The sequence below is a fragment of the Balearica regulorum genome, chromosome 27 (genome assembly GCF_011004875.1).
Source record: "Balearica regulorum gibbericeps isolate bBalReg1 chromosome 27, bBalReg1.pri, whole genome shotgun sequence".
NCBI classification, from domain to species: domain Eukaryota; kingdom Metazoa; phylum Chordata; class Aves; order Gruiformes; family Gruidae; genus Balearica; species Balearica regulorum.
The window spans coordinates 6,945-19,053 of NC_046210.1; the positions used below are offsets into that span (position 1 = coordinate 6,945).

At 59.6% G+C, this 12,109-nt stretch overlaps 3 protein-coding genes across 3 annotated transcripts; all 3 read right to left on the reverse strand.

Moving 5' to 3' along the window:
* Positions 1–1,184: 1,184 nt before the first annotated feature.
* Positions 1,185–6,869, reverse strand: LOC142598271 (uncharacterized). Its single transcript, XM_075736423.1, has 7 exons — positions 6,792–6,869; positions 3,935–3,990; positions 3,820–3,859; positions 3,687–3,733; positions 2,483–2,545; positions 1,578–1,834; positions 1,185–1,368 (listed from the first exon to the last, which is right to left on the reverse strand). The coding sequence occupies exons 1-7, from the start codon at positions 6,867–6,869 to the stop codon at positions 1,307–1,309; spliced, it is 603 nt and encodes a 200-aa protein (XP_075592538.1). The 3' UTR covers positions 1,185–1,306.
* Positions 6,870–8,111: 1,242 nt separating this feature from the next.
* LOC142598272 (class II histocompatibility antigen, M beta 1 chain-like) lies at positions 8,112–8,988 on the reverse strand. Its single transcript, XM_075736424.1, has 3 exons — positions 8,869–8,988; positions 8,497–8,778; positions 8,112–8,218 (listed from the first exon to the last, which is right to left on the reverse strand). Exons 1-3 carry the CDS (start codon positions 8,915–8,917, stop codon positions 8,112–8,114), a joined length of 438 nt encoding a protein of 145 aa, XP_075592539.1. The 5' UTR covers positions 8,918–8,988.
* A 727-nt stretch (positions 8,989–9,715) lies between these two features.
* On the reverse strand, positions 9,716–11,232 carry LOC142598273 (class II histocompatibility antigen, M alpha chain-like). The gene is given in 5 exon segments (XM_075736425.1): positions 9,716–9,720; positions 9,823–9,948; positions 10,016–10,081; positions 10,084–10,396; positions 11,185–11,232. Coding segments are annotated over 5 exon segments (558 nt in total).
* Between the last annotated feature and the right edge of the window lie 877 nt (positions 11,233–12,109).

Consider the following 12,109-nt stretch of genomic DNA (forward strand, 5'->3'; position numbering starts at 1 on the left):
TGCAATCACAAGCAAATGCAAAACTCCAAAAGATCGCACCTCAAGAACACTGTTCCCAGGAGACACAATAACAACACAGCACTCGCCCTGCCTGGCAAAAACCCCGGCCCGAACCGGACCGCCGTCCAAACTTTGGTGACGAACGTCGCCTTGCGGAGCGGCCGGGACCGGGGAAAAAAAACCCAGCCGGGGGAAAAAAAAAAAATCCCCCGGCTGGGGTTTTTTTATTCTCATCTCATAAAGCTAACCAACTGGCTTAACCTGGAAAATATAAATACCCCACCCACCACCACACACACAATTAGGCACCGCTACAACCTCGCTCCCCCTCTACCCCTTACCCGAACGCACATCCGTTCCGCTGCCCGCCCGCCCCGACGGGCCCTCGCCACAATTCTTGAACCGTCTGCAGAACGGCCTCGCCCTGTCCCTTAAAACAGCATCACCGCTCCGCTTGACTCCGAGGAGCTAGCGTTCGTAGACGCGAGTCAGCAAGGCATCTTCCTTAGGTGTGCTGCTCCTTCTTCACTGTTACCGGGATACACCAAAAAACCTCACTGGAGGGTGTTGTGCAGAAATCAAAATCATCCCACGGCACCTGAAAAACACAACAGAAGGACTCTAGGGCCTGCTGACTGACAACTACCCTATACCCCCAGAACAGTGGAGCCCTGACAACCTCCACCAAAACAACCTGTGCTAATGCACTACAGAGCAGCAGAATGCTATACAGAGCACAGGGTCCCGGAACGCAAGACAGTCTCCGTTGGCAGTCAGCACAAAGCTATACAGAGCAGCACAAAGCTATGCAGAAGACAGGGTCACGTAACACTAAACAGTCTCCATTGGCAGTCAGTACAAATACAGACCGGCGCAACGCTAGACAGAATACAGGCCCACGTAACAGAGGACGGTCCCCGTCGGCAGGCGATACAAATACAGAGCGGCGCAAAGCGATACCCGGCCGAGCGCGGGGACACGCGAGGCGATACGGCACAAAGGGCTACAAAACAAGATGTCTCAGATGGTGGTCAAAACCGATACAAATTGCAGCACGCGATACAACGCGAGAACGACGGGCATGTGAGAAGCTAGGCTTTAAGACCTAACCCCTTAAGGATGCAGGGATGAAACACAGTATCAAACTTCAATTGCGGTGGAAGGTTGTAGAGCGCAGCTGCGAGTCTGGCGCAGACGACCTCCACAAAGGCGACCTGGCAGAAACATCTGTGATGCGAGACACTCTTTAAGCTCCGGTCACATGATGACAAATGCCTGACGGGCCGTATTCCAAAGCGACGAGGCGTTACGCGCCACGCGGATGCTCGCCGAGGTGCGTGCCGAGCCTGTGGGACGGAACGTAGACGGCTGCGATAAAGCACCGTACACAAGAAGTACGGATAACGCAAATGACACCGCAACACGGATAGAGGCCAGAACGTTTACATCCGGCACAATGGACCCGGGACCCCTATCTGTCCCTTGACTTGAGGCAGACTAAACGGCCCTCTCTGCAACCCTGACATTAAACCCCCTGCTAGCCCCGCCCCAACCACCAGTTTTGCCCCTTAAATTACCTTTCAGAGGGCAGGATCCAGAATCCATCCTCACGGGGAACAAGTCATCTAACGGGGACGCTCCCCCATCCGCCAGGTTCCGCTTCTTTGCTCGCGAGACAGAGCGTCGCCGGTCGCCGACATGCCGCCCGGCCTCGGCCTCCGCTGCAACGAAGCCCTGCTGGGAAATGCCTTCCTCTCTCCCGTCCCTTTTCCTCGACCGCTCGGAGTCGGATTCTTCGGTCTGCCGTGCCGAGGCCTCGCCGCCACGTGTAAAACTCAAACGACCGGGTACGATTTCAGCTATGTCTGTAACACATCTCAGAAAAACGCTACGTCGGCACACCGGTCGTCACTCGCCTCGCTTAAGTTCGCTCTCGTGCTAATACCCTGTTCACGCATTGATTTGCGCCTAGAAAATACAACCGGAAAAGCGTGAACAAAATGTAGGGATGAAACCTAAGAAAAGAACTCGGGGCAAAGATAACGCTCGGTGGAGCTGCGGGCAGCGCCCGGCTGGCCGCCGCAAGAGACGTCCGCTCAGAAACATCTACGACACAATGCACGCCAAACAGATCTATGCTTTAAGCTATGACTGCAAGATAATAAGGGCTAGATGAGCACAATACCAATGAGTACAGATATTGGAGACTCATGACATCGAATAAGGTACCTGCTGATGACAGAAAGCAGCGGAGGCATCAAGACCTGAGGAAGGTATGGCATAGAGCATAAGACAGCCAAGACAACCTATGCGACACAACCGCAGACAGGCTGGAACTGCCCTGCCCGGCAGAGACCGGCCCGGTGCTGACGAGTAACCCGCTCCCTTTGCCTACCCCAAGGGGACTGTTCCCAGAGAGCCCTCTCCCGTACGCTAACTTCAAAAGCCATCCCCTGCGACTCCCAAACTCATCCCGGCCTACCTCGTGACGGCGCTCTGCTCCCCTCCTCTGCTGCTCTTTGGTGCGCATCTTCTCTGTCCGCATCTGAAAAAAACCACACCAAATTCTTAAACAAGTCACCCAGAGGCTGAGTCAGAGCCAAACCATTCCAGACCGGGCATATCAACATACTAAGCGTACACTCTTATTGCTATTCCACCTAACCCTGACTCAACAACCCCAGGCAGAGCAGCTCCATGCCCAACCCACACACACAGAGACCAACGCTACACAGAACTCGACAAATGATGTGACGCAAAGCTGAGAGAAAACTCTCAGCGAGAAGAAGGACTCCGGGACCAGAGACGGATGTCGAGCGAGACGACCGACAGGGCGCGACGCCCGGGCGAGGAAGATCTACGGCAACCCCAGAAGAGAATTGACTGCGATGGCCCGTTATAACAAGTTACGGTCAAAACCGAGATGACGGATGCGCGAGAAGCGGTCTTCGAGACCTAAGAACGCGAGGATGCGGGGAGGAAGCCCCGGTCCCTGAAAAGGGATGGCTGGAGAGCAGAGGTCCCGGCACAGCCTGGGAAGAAGCTGCAAGAAGAGGGGATCCGCTGGAAACTTCTGAGATGCAACACCGATCCACACCGTAAGCTCGCTGTGCAAGAAAAGAAGCGCCCGATCGGCACTACCCCGACGAGTACGGGCATTCGAGACCCTAGGGATTGCGCCCGAGAAGCATGCCATGCCCCTCGAGCGCAAAGAGGGCGCCGAGACCCGAGGAAGGGCTAACACACAGAAAACAAACATGCACAACAAACATACCACAGACACAGGCTGGAACTGCCCTGCCCGGCACAGTCTAGCATCGTGCTGACAAATAACCCGCTCCCTTTGCCCACCCAAAGGGCGCTGCTCCCAGACAGCTCTCTCCCCTGCGCTAACCATAAAACCCCTCCCCTGCAGCCCTCAAACTTGCCCCCTTCCTACATCCCGCTCCCTCCCTAGCCCCGGTCCCTCAACTTAGCTTTCAGAGGGCCGGGGATCTGGAACAATCCGCGACGGAAGACCCGCGTGCTGTGCGTTGGCAAACCGGGATGGTTCCTCTTCATCAGCTACCATTAAAAAAAAACCCACAACACAAACAATACAGCAGTGCCAGTCAGCATCGTGCTGCTCAACACCGACCTCTCCCGCAACACCCCCCTCCTCGTAACCGCCGTGGCTTTCCGCTCACCTGCTCGTTCCAGAGACTGACACTGCAGCTGTCATCGCCTGTGGCACCTGGAGACACAAGAGACACAAAATTACTCCTATGTTTGTGGGAAGTCACCATTCCCAGGATCGCCCTTGCTGTTTTTCCAGCTCACCTCAAATGCATATCCAGTTCCAACAGTGGCCACACAGCTCCTGCAAAACCAGAGGGAAACGCTCAAATGAGTTGCCATATAATGCTCTGGTACGAGAAACTGATGAGCATCTAACCTTCTCGGACCGCTCCTCGGCATGCGGCTTCGCCCCTCCGAGGCTCCCCGCAGCACCTGCCAAAAACAAAGCAAAAGGCACGTGCCAAGACGGTGCCCAAAACCGCAGCCTGCCCGCACAGATTCCTATCTCCTGCTCCTTTACCTCAGCCGCTTGCTCACCTAGCCTCTGTCATTTCGGGCTGCCATGGTTGCACCCCACCTAGAAAACACAAACAAAGAATATCTGCATCTTAGCCATCAATGTGACACCTGAAAAATAACTGCTACTTCAGCCCACTAGTCGCTGCGCACCTGGCCCGAGTCACCTCCCATGCTGATATCCAGCTTCACACCTTCAAAAAATCAAGAATCCCCAGACAAATCTGAATGTAGCCATACAGCCACCAGCCACCTCTTCCCTCCGACGCCACCGGCCGACCCGCCTTCGTGCGGCACTCTGCTCGCCGCCTCTGCCGCTCTTTGGTGCGCATCTTCTCTGTCTGCAACTGAAAAAAACTGAAAAAAAAAAATTTTTTTTTTTTCCCCTGCTCCTCACTGGGTATACCTGGCAGCCCAGGCGGCGGCGTTGGCCGCCAGCCGCGGTAGCGGTGGGAGCAGCCGGTGGCATCTTGCCAAGTGGCGGAGGGGTCCGGCTCTACCTCCCTTTTACTTTTTTTTTTGCCTGCTCGTCAATGGTAGACCTGGCAGCCCGGGAAGCGGAGGTGGCCGCCAAGCGCGGGAGCGGCGGGAGCAATGGGTGGAACGTCGCCACGTGGCGGAGGGGTCCAGCTCTCCCCCCATTAATTTTTTTTATTTCCCTACTCCTCACCGCATAGACCTGGCAGCCCGGGCAGCGGCGGTGGCCGCCAACCGCATGGGCGTCGAAAGCAGCGGGTGGAACCTCGCCGCGTGGCGGAGGGGCCCAGCTCTACCAGCAAATTTATTTATTTTTCCCTGCTCTTCACCGGGTAGACCTGGCAGCCCGGGCGGTGGCGGTGGCTGCCAACTGTGGGGGTGGTGGGAGCAGCGGGTGGCCTCTTGCCGCGTCGCGGAGGGGCCCGGCTCTACCCCCCATTTCCTTTTTTTTTCCCTGCTCCTCACTGGCTAGACCTGGTAGCCTGAGCGGAGGCGGTGGCCGCCAACCGTGGGTGTGGCGGGAGCTGCAGGTGGTCCCTCGCCACGTGGCGGAGGGGCCCGGCTCTATCCCTACATTTATTTATTTTTCCCTGCTCCTCACTGGGTAGACATGGCAGACCCGGCGGCAGAGGTGGCTGCTAACCGCAGGGGCGGTGGGATCAGCAGGTGGAACCTCGCCGCGTGGCGGACGGGTCCAGCTCTACCCCCCATTTATTTTTTTTTTTTCTCTGCTCCTCACCGGGTAGACCTGGCAACCCGAGCAGCAGTGGTGGCCGCCAACCACGGGGGCGGTGGGAGCTGCAGGTGGCCCCTCACCGCGTGGCGGAGGGACCCGGCTCTACCCCGCATTTTTTTTTTTTTTTCCCTGCTCCTCACTGGCTAGACCTGGTAGCCTGAGCGGAGGCTGTAGCCGCCAACCGCAAGGGCGGTGGGAGCAGCGGGTGGAACCTTGCCGTGTGGCGGAGGGGTCTGGCTCTACCTCAAATTTATTTTTTTTTTCCCCTGCTCCTCATTGGGTAGACCTGCAGCCCGGGCGCTGGCAGTGGCCGCCAACCGCGGGGGCGGCGGGAGCAGCGAGTGGACCCTCGCCACGTGGCGGAGGGTTCCAGCTCTAGCCCCCATTTATTTTTTTTTTTTCCCTGCTCCTCACGAGGTAGACCTGACAGCGCGGGCGGTGGCAGCAGCCGCCAACCGCGGGGGCAGCGGGAGCAGCGGAGGCCCCTTCACCGCGTGGCTCAGGGGCCCGGCTCTACCCCCACATTTATTTATATTTCCCTGCTCCTCACCGGGTATACCTGGCAGCCCGGACGGCGGCGGTGGCCGCCAACCACGGGTGCGGCGGGAGCAGCGGGTGGCCCCTCGAGGGGTCTGGCTCTATCCCCACATTTATTTACTTTTCCCTGCTCCTCACCGGGTAGACCTGGCAGCCTGGGCGGCGACGGTGGCCGCCAACCGCGGGGGTGGCGGGAGCAGCTCATGGCCCCTCACCGTGTGGCAGCGGGGTCCAGCTCTACCCCCTTTTTATTTTTTTTTTTCCCTGCTCCTCACCGGGTATAGCTGCAGCCCGGGCGGTGGCGGTGGCCGCCAACCGCGGGGGCGGCGGGAGCAGCGGGAGCAGCGGGTGGCCCCTCGCCACGTGGTGGAGGGGACCAGGTTTTCCCCCCATTGATTTTTTTTTCCCTGTTCCTCACCGGGTATACCTGGCAGCCCGGGCGGCGGCGGTGGCCGCCAACCACGGGTGCAGTGGGAGCAGCGGGTGGCCCCTCGCCGCGTGGCGGAGGGGTCCAGCTCTACTCCCACATTTATTTATTTTTCCCTGCTCCTCACCGAGTAGACCTGGCAGCCCGGGCGGCGGCGGTAGCCCCCAACCACGGGGGTGGCGCGAGCAGCGGGTGGAACCTCGCCGCGTAGCGGAGGGGTCTGGCTCTCCCCCCTATTTATTTTTTTATTTTCCCTGCTCCTCACTGGCTAGACCTGGTAGCCTGAACGGAGACGGTGGCCGCCAACCACAGGGGCGGCGGGAACAGTGGGTGGTCCCTCGCCGATTTGCGGAGGGGTCTGGCTCTAGCCCCAATTTATTTTTTTTCTTCCCTGCTCCTCACCAGGTAGACCTGACAACACGGGCGGTGGCAGTGGCCGCCAACCGCGGGTGCGGCGGGAGCAGCGGGTGCCCCCTCGCCACGTGGCGGATGGGTTTAGCTCTCCCCCTTTTTTATTTTTTTTTTTCCCCTGCTCCTCACCGGATATAGCTGCATCCCGGGCGGTGGCGGTGGCCGCCAACCGCGGGGTGGCGGGATCAGCGGGTGGAACCTCGCCATGTGGCGGAGGGGCCCAGCTCTACCCCCACATTTATTTATTTTTCCCTGCTCCTCACCAAGTAGACCTGGCAGCCCGGGCGGCGATGGTGGCCGCCAACCGGAGGGGTGGCGGGAGCAGCGGATGGAACCTCGCCGCGTGGTAGAGCGGCCCGGCTCTACTCCCACATTTATTTATTTTTCCCTGCTCCTCACCGGGTAGACCTGGCAGCCTGGGCAGCGACGGTGGCCGCCAACCGCGGGGGTGGCAGGAGCAGCTCATGGCCCCTCACCGCGTGGCAGCGGGGTCCAGCTCTACCCCCTTTTTATTTTTTTTTTTCCCTGCTCCTCACCGGGTATAGCTGCAGCCCGGGCGGTGGCGGTGGCCGCCAACCGCGGGGGCGGCGGGAGCAGCGGGTGGCTCCTCGCCGCATGGCGGAGGCGTCTGGCTCTGGCCCCCATTTATTTTTTTTTTCCCTGCTACTCACCGGGTAGACCTGAGCCCGGGAAGAAGGGAGGGCTGGGGGGAGGTGTTTGAGGATTTGGGTTTATTTCTCGTTGCTCTACTCTCTTTTGCTTGGTAAGAAATTAGATGACTTTTTTCCTCTAAGTTGAGTCTGTTTTGCCCATGATGGTAATTGGTGAGTGATCCCTCCCTGTCCTTCTCTCGACCCACCAGCCTTTCGTTACACTTTTCTGCCCTGTCTAGTACAGGAGGGGGAGTGATGGAGCAGCTCTGGGGGGCACCTGGCCTCCAGCCAGGGTCAACCCACCACAGCCCGACACCGCTTGTGCTCAGTGTCCCTTATGGCGGCATCTCTGTCACCAGGCATCGCGTGTGCCTGGCCCTGCCTGCGCCTGCTGTCCCTCGTGCCCGGCATCACTTGTGCCCAATGCACGTGTCACCGCTCGTACCCGGCCCCGCTCGTGCCACGGGGGGGGGGGTGTGTGTGTGTCCCCTCAGTGGGACATCACAGGTTCCCCTGTACAAAACCACCCAGTTGCCACACAGCATCGTTATTGTCGGCACTGCAGTGTCACCCCCGGGGTGACGGTGACACGGGGGGGCCATTGGGGCCGGGAGGTCACGGTCCTGGGGGTCCTCAGATGCTGCCTGGGGAGCAGACGGGGTAGCAGAAGGGGTGACATGTCCCTTGGGGACAGGGGGCAGGGACGGGCTGGATGTGCCGTTACCTGCAGGGGAGTTGTCTCCGGGGAGGGCAGTGTAACCTGCAAGAGGGAGTACAGGGGTGAGGAGGCTCTGTGTCACCCCCGGCCACAGTCCCTGTAGAAGCGCCAGACGGGGCAGGTGAGGAGGACGGGCGCCCGGGCGTTGCCTGTCTTAGAGGGGGTGATGCGGGCTTGGGGTGGTGCTGGAGCGGGGAGGGGGGACGGTCAGTGAGCCCCCTCCCCACCCATGTGATGTCCCCATGCGATGTCCCCGTGCAACATTCCTCTGCAATGCTCCAAGCAATGTCCTCGTGAAACGTGCGATGCACTGTCCCCATGCAATGCTCCATGCAACACCTGCGTGCAAACCCCATGCACCATCCGTGTACAACATCCCACACCACACGCTACGCCACGTCCCCCTGAAAAGCCCCTGTGCACGATGCCCCTGTGCAAAGCCCCCGTGCGCTGCAGGGCTCACTCCAGCGCATCACCATCTGGGCCCAGAACTGGGGGGCCAGGTCGTCACAAGCCCAACGCTGGGCTTCGGCGTGCTGTACCGAGGCAGTGCCATTGTTGAGGACGGCAGCAAGTTGGGTGGTGACGGGGTGGAGCAGCCCCCAGTCGCAGGGGACGAAGCACCAGGCGTCGGGGTCGTAGCAGACCAGCGGGTTCTTGTTGAAGACGAGGGCCAAGTCAAAATCCAGTGCGGAGCCGTTGGCCGCCAGCGGGCAGGAGCTGGCCACGTGCATCAGGAAGGTGCCTACGAGGGGGACGCGGAGGTGGGCAGGGTCCCCAGGGGTTGGACCCCTCCCCCAAACCTGCTGCACGCCCCTGTCCCCCCACATCCTACCTGCCCCCCAGCAGCTCAGCACCAGCCCCAGCACCCCCAGCACCCACATGGGCAGCGGTGAGTGCCGGTGCCTTCGGCACAGCGGGCGAGCTCCGGCCTCTCCCTGCAGCGCCCGACCTTCATTCCCACCACCGGCCCGCTCCCTCCTCCTCCTCCTCCTCCTCCTCCTCCTCCTCCTGCTCCTCCTCAGGGCTTATCCCCAGGGATTTGGCCCTGGGATCCCCCGTCACCAGCGATGGGCAGCGCAGGGCTTCGCCCCGAGGGGACTGTGCCCCAGGGCTGGGCTTGGCACCGCGGGAATCCTGCCTGTCCCTTCCCAGTGGAGAAACTGAGGCACGCCTCTTGGGTGTGGCTCTCTGGGGAGTGCAATCCTGCTGCACCCCAATATCAGACAGCAGAGAAGCCACCACCATGTCCTCCCTGTGGCCAGCTGCTGCCCTTCCACCCTTTGGCAGTGGAGAAACTGAGGCATGACTCTTGGGGACAGCTCTTTGGGGGGTGTGTCCAGCCCAACCCCAATATTGGACAGTGGAGAAGCCACCACCACGTCATCCCTGTGGGTGGCTGCTGCCCTTCCACCCTTTGGCAGTGGGGAAACTGAGGCACGCCTCTGGGGAATGGCTCTTTGGGGGGGCGCGATGCAGCTGAACCCCAATATCAGACAGTGGAGAAACCACCGCAGCGTGGGGTAGGGGACAGGCGAGGACACGGGGCGCAGCCACAGACGAGGAGTTTAATTGCTGGGGGGTTGGGGTGGGGCAGGAGGGAGCTTATTCCCACCTTCTCCCTCCCCCCCACCATCTCCACTCCTGCAATGAGCGGCGCCGGTCTCTGCACCGTCCTGTGCTCAACCTGGGCGGGGGACACAAGAGGGGATTTGGTGACAGTCCCCTCCTCACCCCCCCCCATCACACCCCCCCTCACCCGGGGGACACCCCAGCATCCGGGCCATACCATGGGTGCTCCGGCATGCTGCCAGGGTCATGGCGATGCCGAGCAGCCCCAGGAGGATGCCCAGAGCCATGGCAGCACTGCACAGCGCCATCTCCAGCACCTCAGCGGGGTCAGGGGTTTGGGGCACTAAGGGGAGACACGCGGGGGGTCACTGGTGTCTCCCCAGCAGCCCCGTCCCCATCCCCACGCTCACCCCAGTAGGCAATGACGGAGGAGTTGTCCCCTTCGCGGGTGACCATGCAGGTGTAGACGTCACCGGCAGGTAGGAGAAGCGGACAAAGGCCAGGTCGGCCGTGGGGGCGTAGTGGGTGTGGGTGACCCCTTGGGTGACAGGGACCCCGTCCAGCTGCCAACTGATCTCCACCGCCGGCGGGAAGACATTTCCCACCAGACACACCAGCGTGTTGGGTTCACCCAACGCCAGCAGTCTCACCGGGAAGACATTGGCCACCGGGACACCTGCAGCGGGCGAGAGGGGATGGGGTGGGATAGAATCCGTCAAAGGACCATTTTGGGTGGGAAGGGACTTCTGAAGGTCATCTCCTCCCTCAGCAGGGGCATCTTCAACCAGCTCCTGTTGCTAACAGCCCCGTCCAGCCTGACCTGGAGTGCTTCCAGGGATGGGACATCTTCCGCATTCTCGATACGGCATCTCACCACCCTCAGAGTAAAGAATTTCTTCCTTACATCTAACCCAAATCTACCATTTTTAGCTTCAAAACATTCCCCCTTGTCCTAGCAACACTTTTTCTCCCACCAAGTCCTTCTCCGCTCTCCAGCCCTTCATCCCCCAGCCTGTCTCCTTGTTCAGGATTGCCCCAACCCGGGTGCAGGACAGAATCCCAGAATCCCAGACTGGTGGGGGTTGGAAGGGACCTCTGGAGATCATCTAGTCCAACCCCCTGCTAGAGCAGGATCACCTCGAGCAGGTTGCACAGGATCACATCCAGGCAGGTTTTGAATCTCTCTGGAGAAGGAGACTCCTCCACAACCTCTTTGGGCAGCCTGTCCCAGTGCTCAGTCACCCTCAGAGTGAAGAAGTTTCTCCTCATGTTCAGATGGAACTTCCCGTGTCCCACTTTGTGCCCGTTGCCCCTTGTCCTGTCACTGGGCACCACTGAGAAGAGTCTGGCCCCTTCCTCTCGACATCTGCCCTTTAGATACTTATTAGCATTGATGAGATCCCCTCTCAGTCTTCTCCAGGCTAAACAGCCCCAGCTCTCTCAGCCTTTCCTCATATGAGAGATGCTCCAGTCCCCTCATCATCCTCACAGCCTTCCGCTGGACTCTCTCCAGCAGTTCCTTGTCTGTCTTGAACTGGGGAGCGCAGCACTGGACACAGAACTCCAGATGTGGCCTCACCAGGGCAAAGTAGACAGGAAGGAGAACCTCCCTGGACCTGCTGGCCATGTTCTTCTCAAGGCACCCCAGGACACCAGTGGCCTTCTTGGCCACGAAGGCACATTACTGGCTCATGGAGAGCTTCTTGTCCACCAGGACTGCCAGGTCCTTCTCCACAGAGCTGCTTCCCAGCAGGTCAGCCCCTCACCTGTTCTGGTGCCTGGGGTTATTCCTCCCTGAGTGCAGGACACTACACTTGCCCTGCTTGAATTTCATTTGGTTCCTCTCGGCCCAACTCTCCAGCCTGGCCAGACCTCGCTGAATGGCAGTGCAGCCTTCTGGTGTGTCGGCCACTCCTCCCGGTTGTGTATCGTCAGCGAACTTGCTGAGGGTCCACTCTATCCCCTCATCTAGGCCATTGATGACTATGTTGAATAAGACCAGACCAAGCACTGAGCCTTGGGGCACACCACTAGCTACAGGCTTCCAACTGGACTCTGTGCTGCTTACCACAACCCCCTGGGCTCTGCCATTCAGCCAGTTCTCACCCCACCTCACTGTCCACTCATCCAACCCACACTTCCGAAGCTTGCTTACGAGGATGGTGTGAGAGATGCCACCATCCACATGGCCTAGAGCAGGAGCCCTTCTTCTCAGTGACCATCTGTGTGTCCACAGAGCAGGACACCTTCTTCTCAGTGATCATCTACGTTGACCCCCCTATGAAGAAGGTCTCCTGCTCTCAGGCCACCTGACCAGGGAGACCCAGCGGATGAGGCCCTCTGTAGACAGACAGACAGACAGACAGAAGCAGTCTCACGTTCACAAGCCCTGGTCCAGTGACATTCCCAGTGACTGGAAAAGGGGAAACAGAACCCCCATTTTTAAGACGGGAGAAAAGGAAGACCTGGGGAACTATAGACCGGTGAGTCTCACCTCTGTGCCT

Bases quoted from the DNA above. Each gene is read 5' to 3' on its own strand.
- LOC142598271 (XM_075736423.1), bottom strand. From the start codon at position 6,869: ATGGCGAGGTTCCACCCGCTGATCCCGCCACCCCGCGGTTGGCGGCCA. The intron at 3,860-3,934 runs GTTAGATGCTCA...CTGGTTTTGCAG, and splicing joins CCGAGGAGCGGTCCGAGAAG to GAGCTGTGTGGCCACTGTTG. The intron at 3,734-3,819 runs GTGAGCTGGAAA...TTGTGTCTCCAG, and splicing joins GAACTGGATATGCATTTGAG to GTGCCACAGGCGATGACAGC.
- LOC142598272 (XM_075736424.1), bottom strand. From the start codon at position 8,917: ATGTGGGTGCTGGGGGTGCTGGGGCTGGTGCTGAGCTGCTGGGGGGCA. The intron at 8,779-8,868 runs GTAGGATGTGGG...TCCCCCTCGTAG, and splicing joins GCTGAGCTGCTGGGGGGCAG to GCACCTTCCTGATGCACGTG. The intron at 8,219-8,496 runs GTGAGCCCTGCA...TCCCCGCTCCAG, and splicing joins CCAGATGGTGATGCGCTGGA to CACCACCCCAAGCCCGCATC.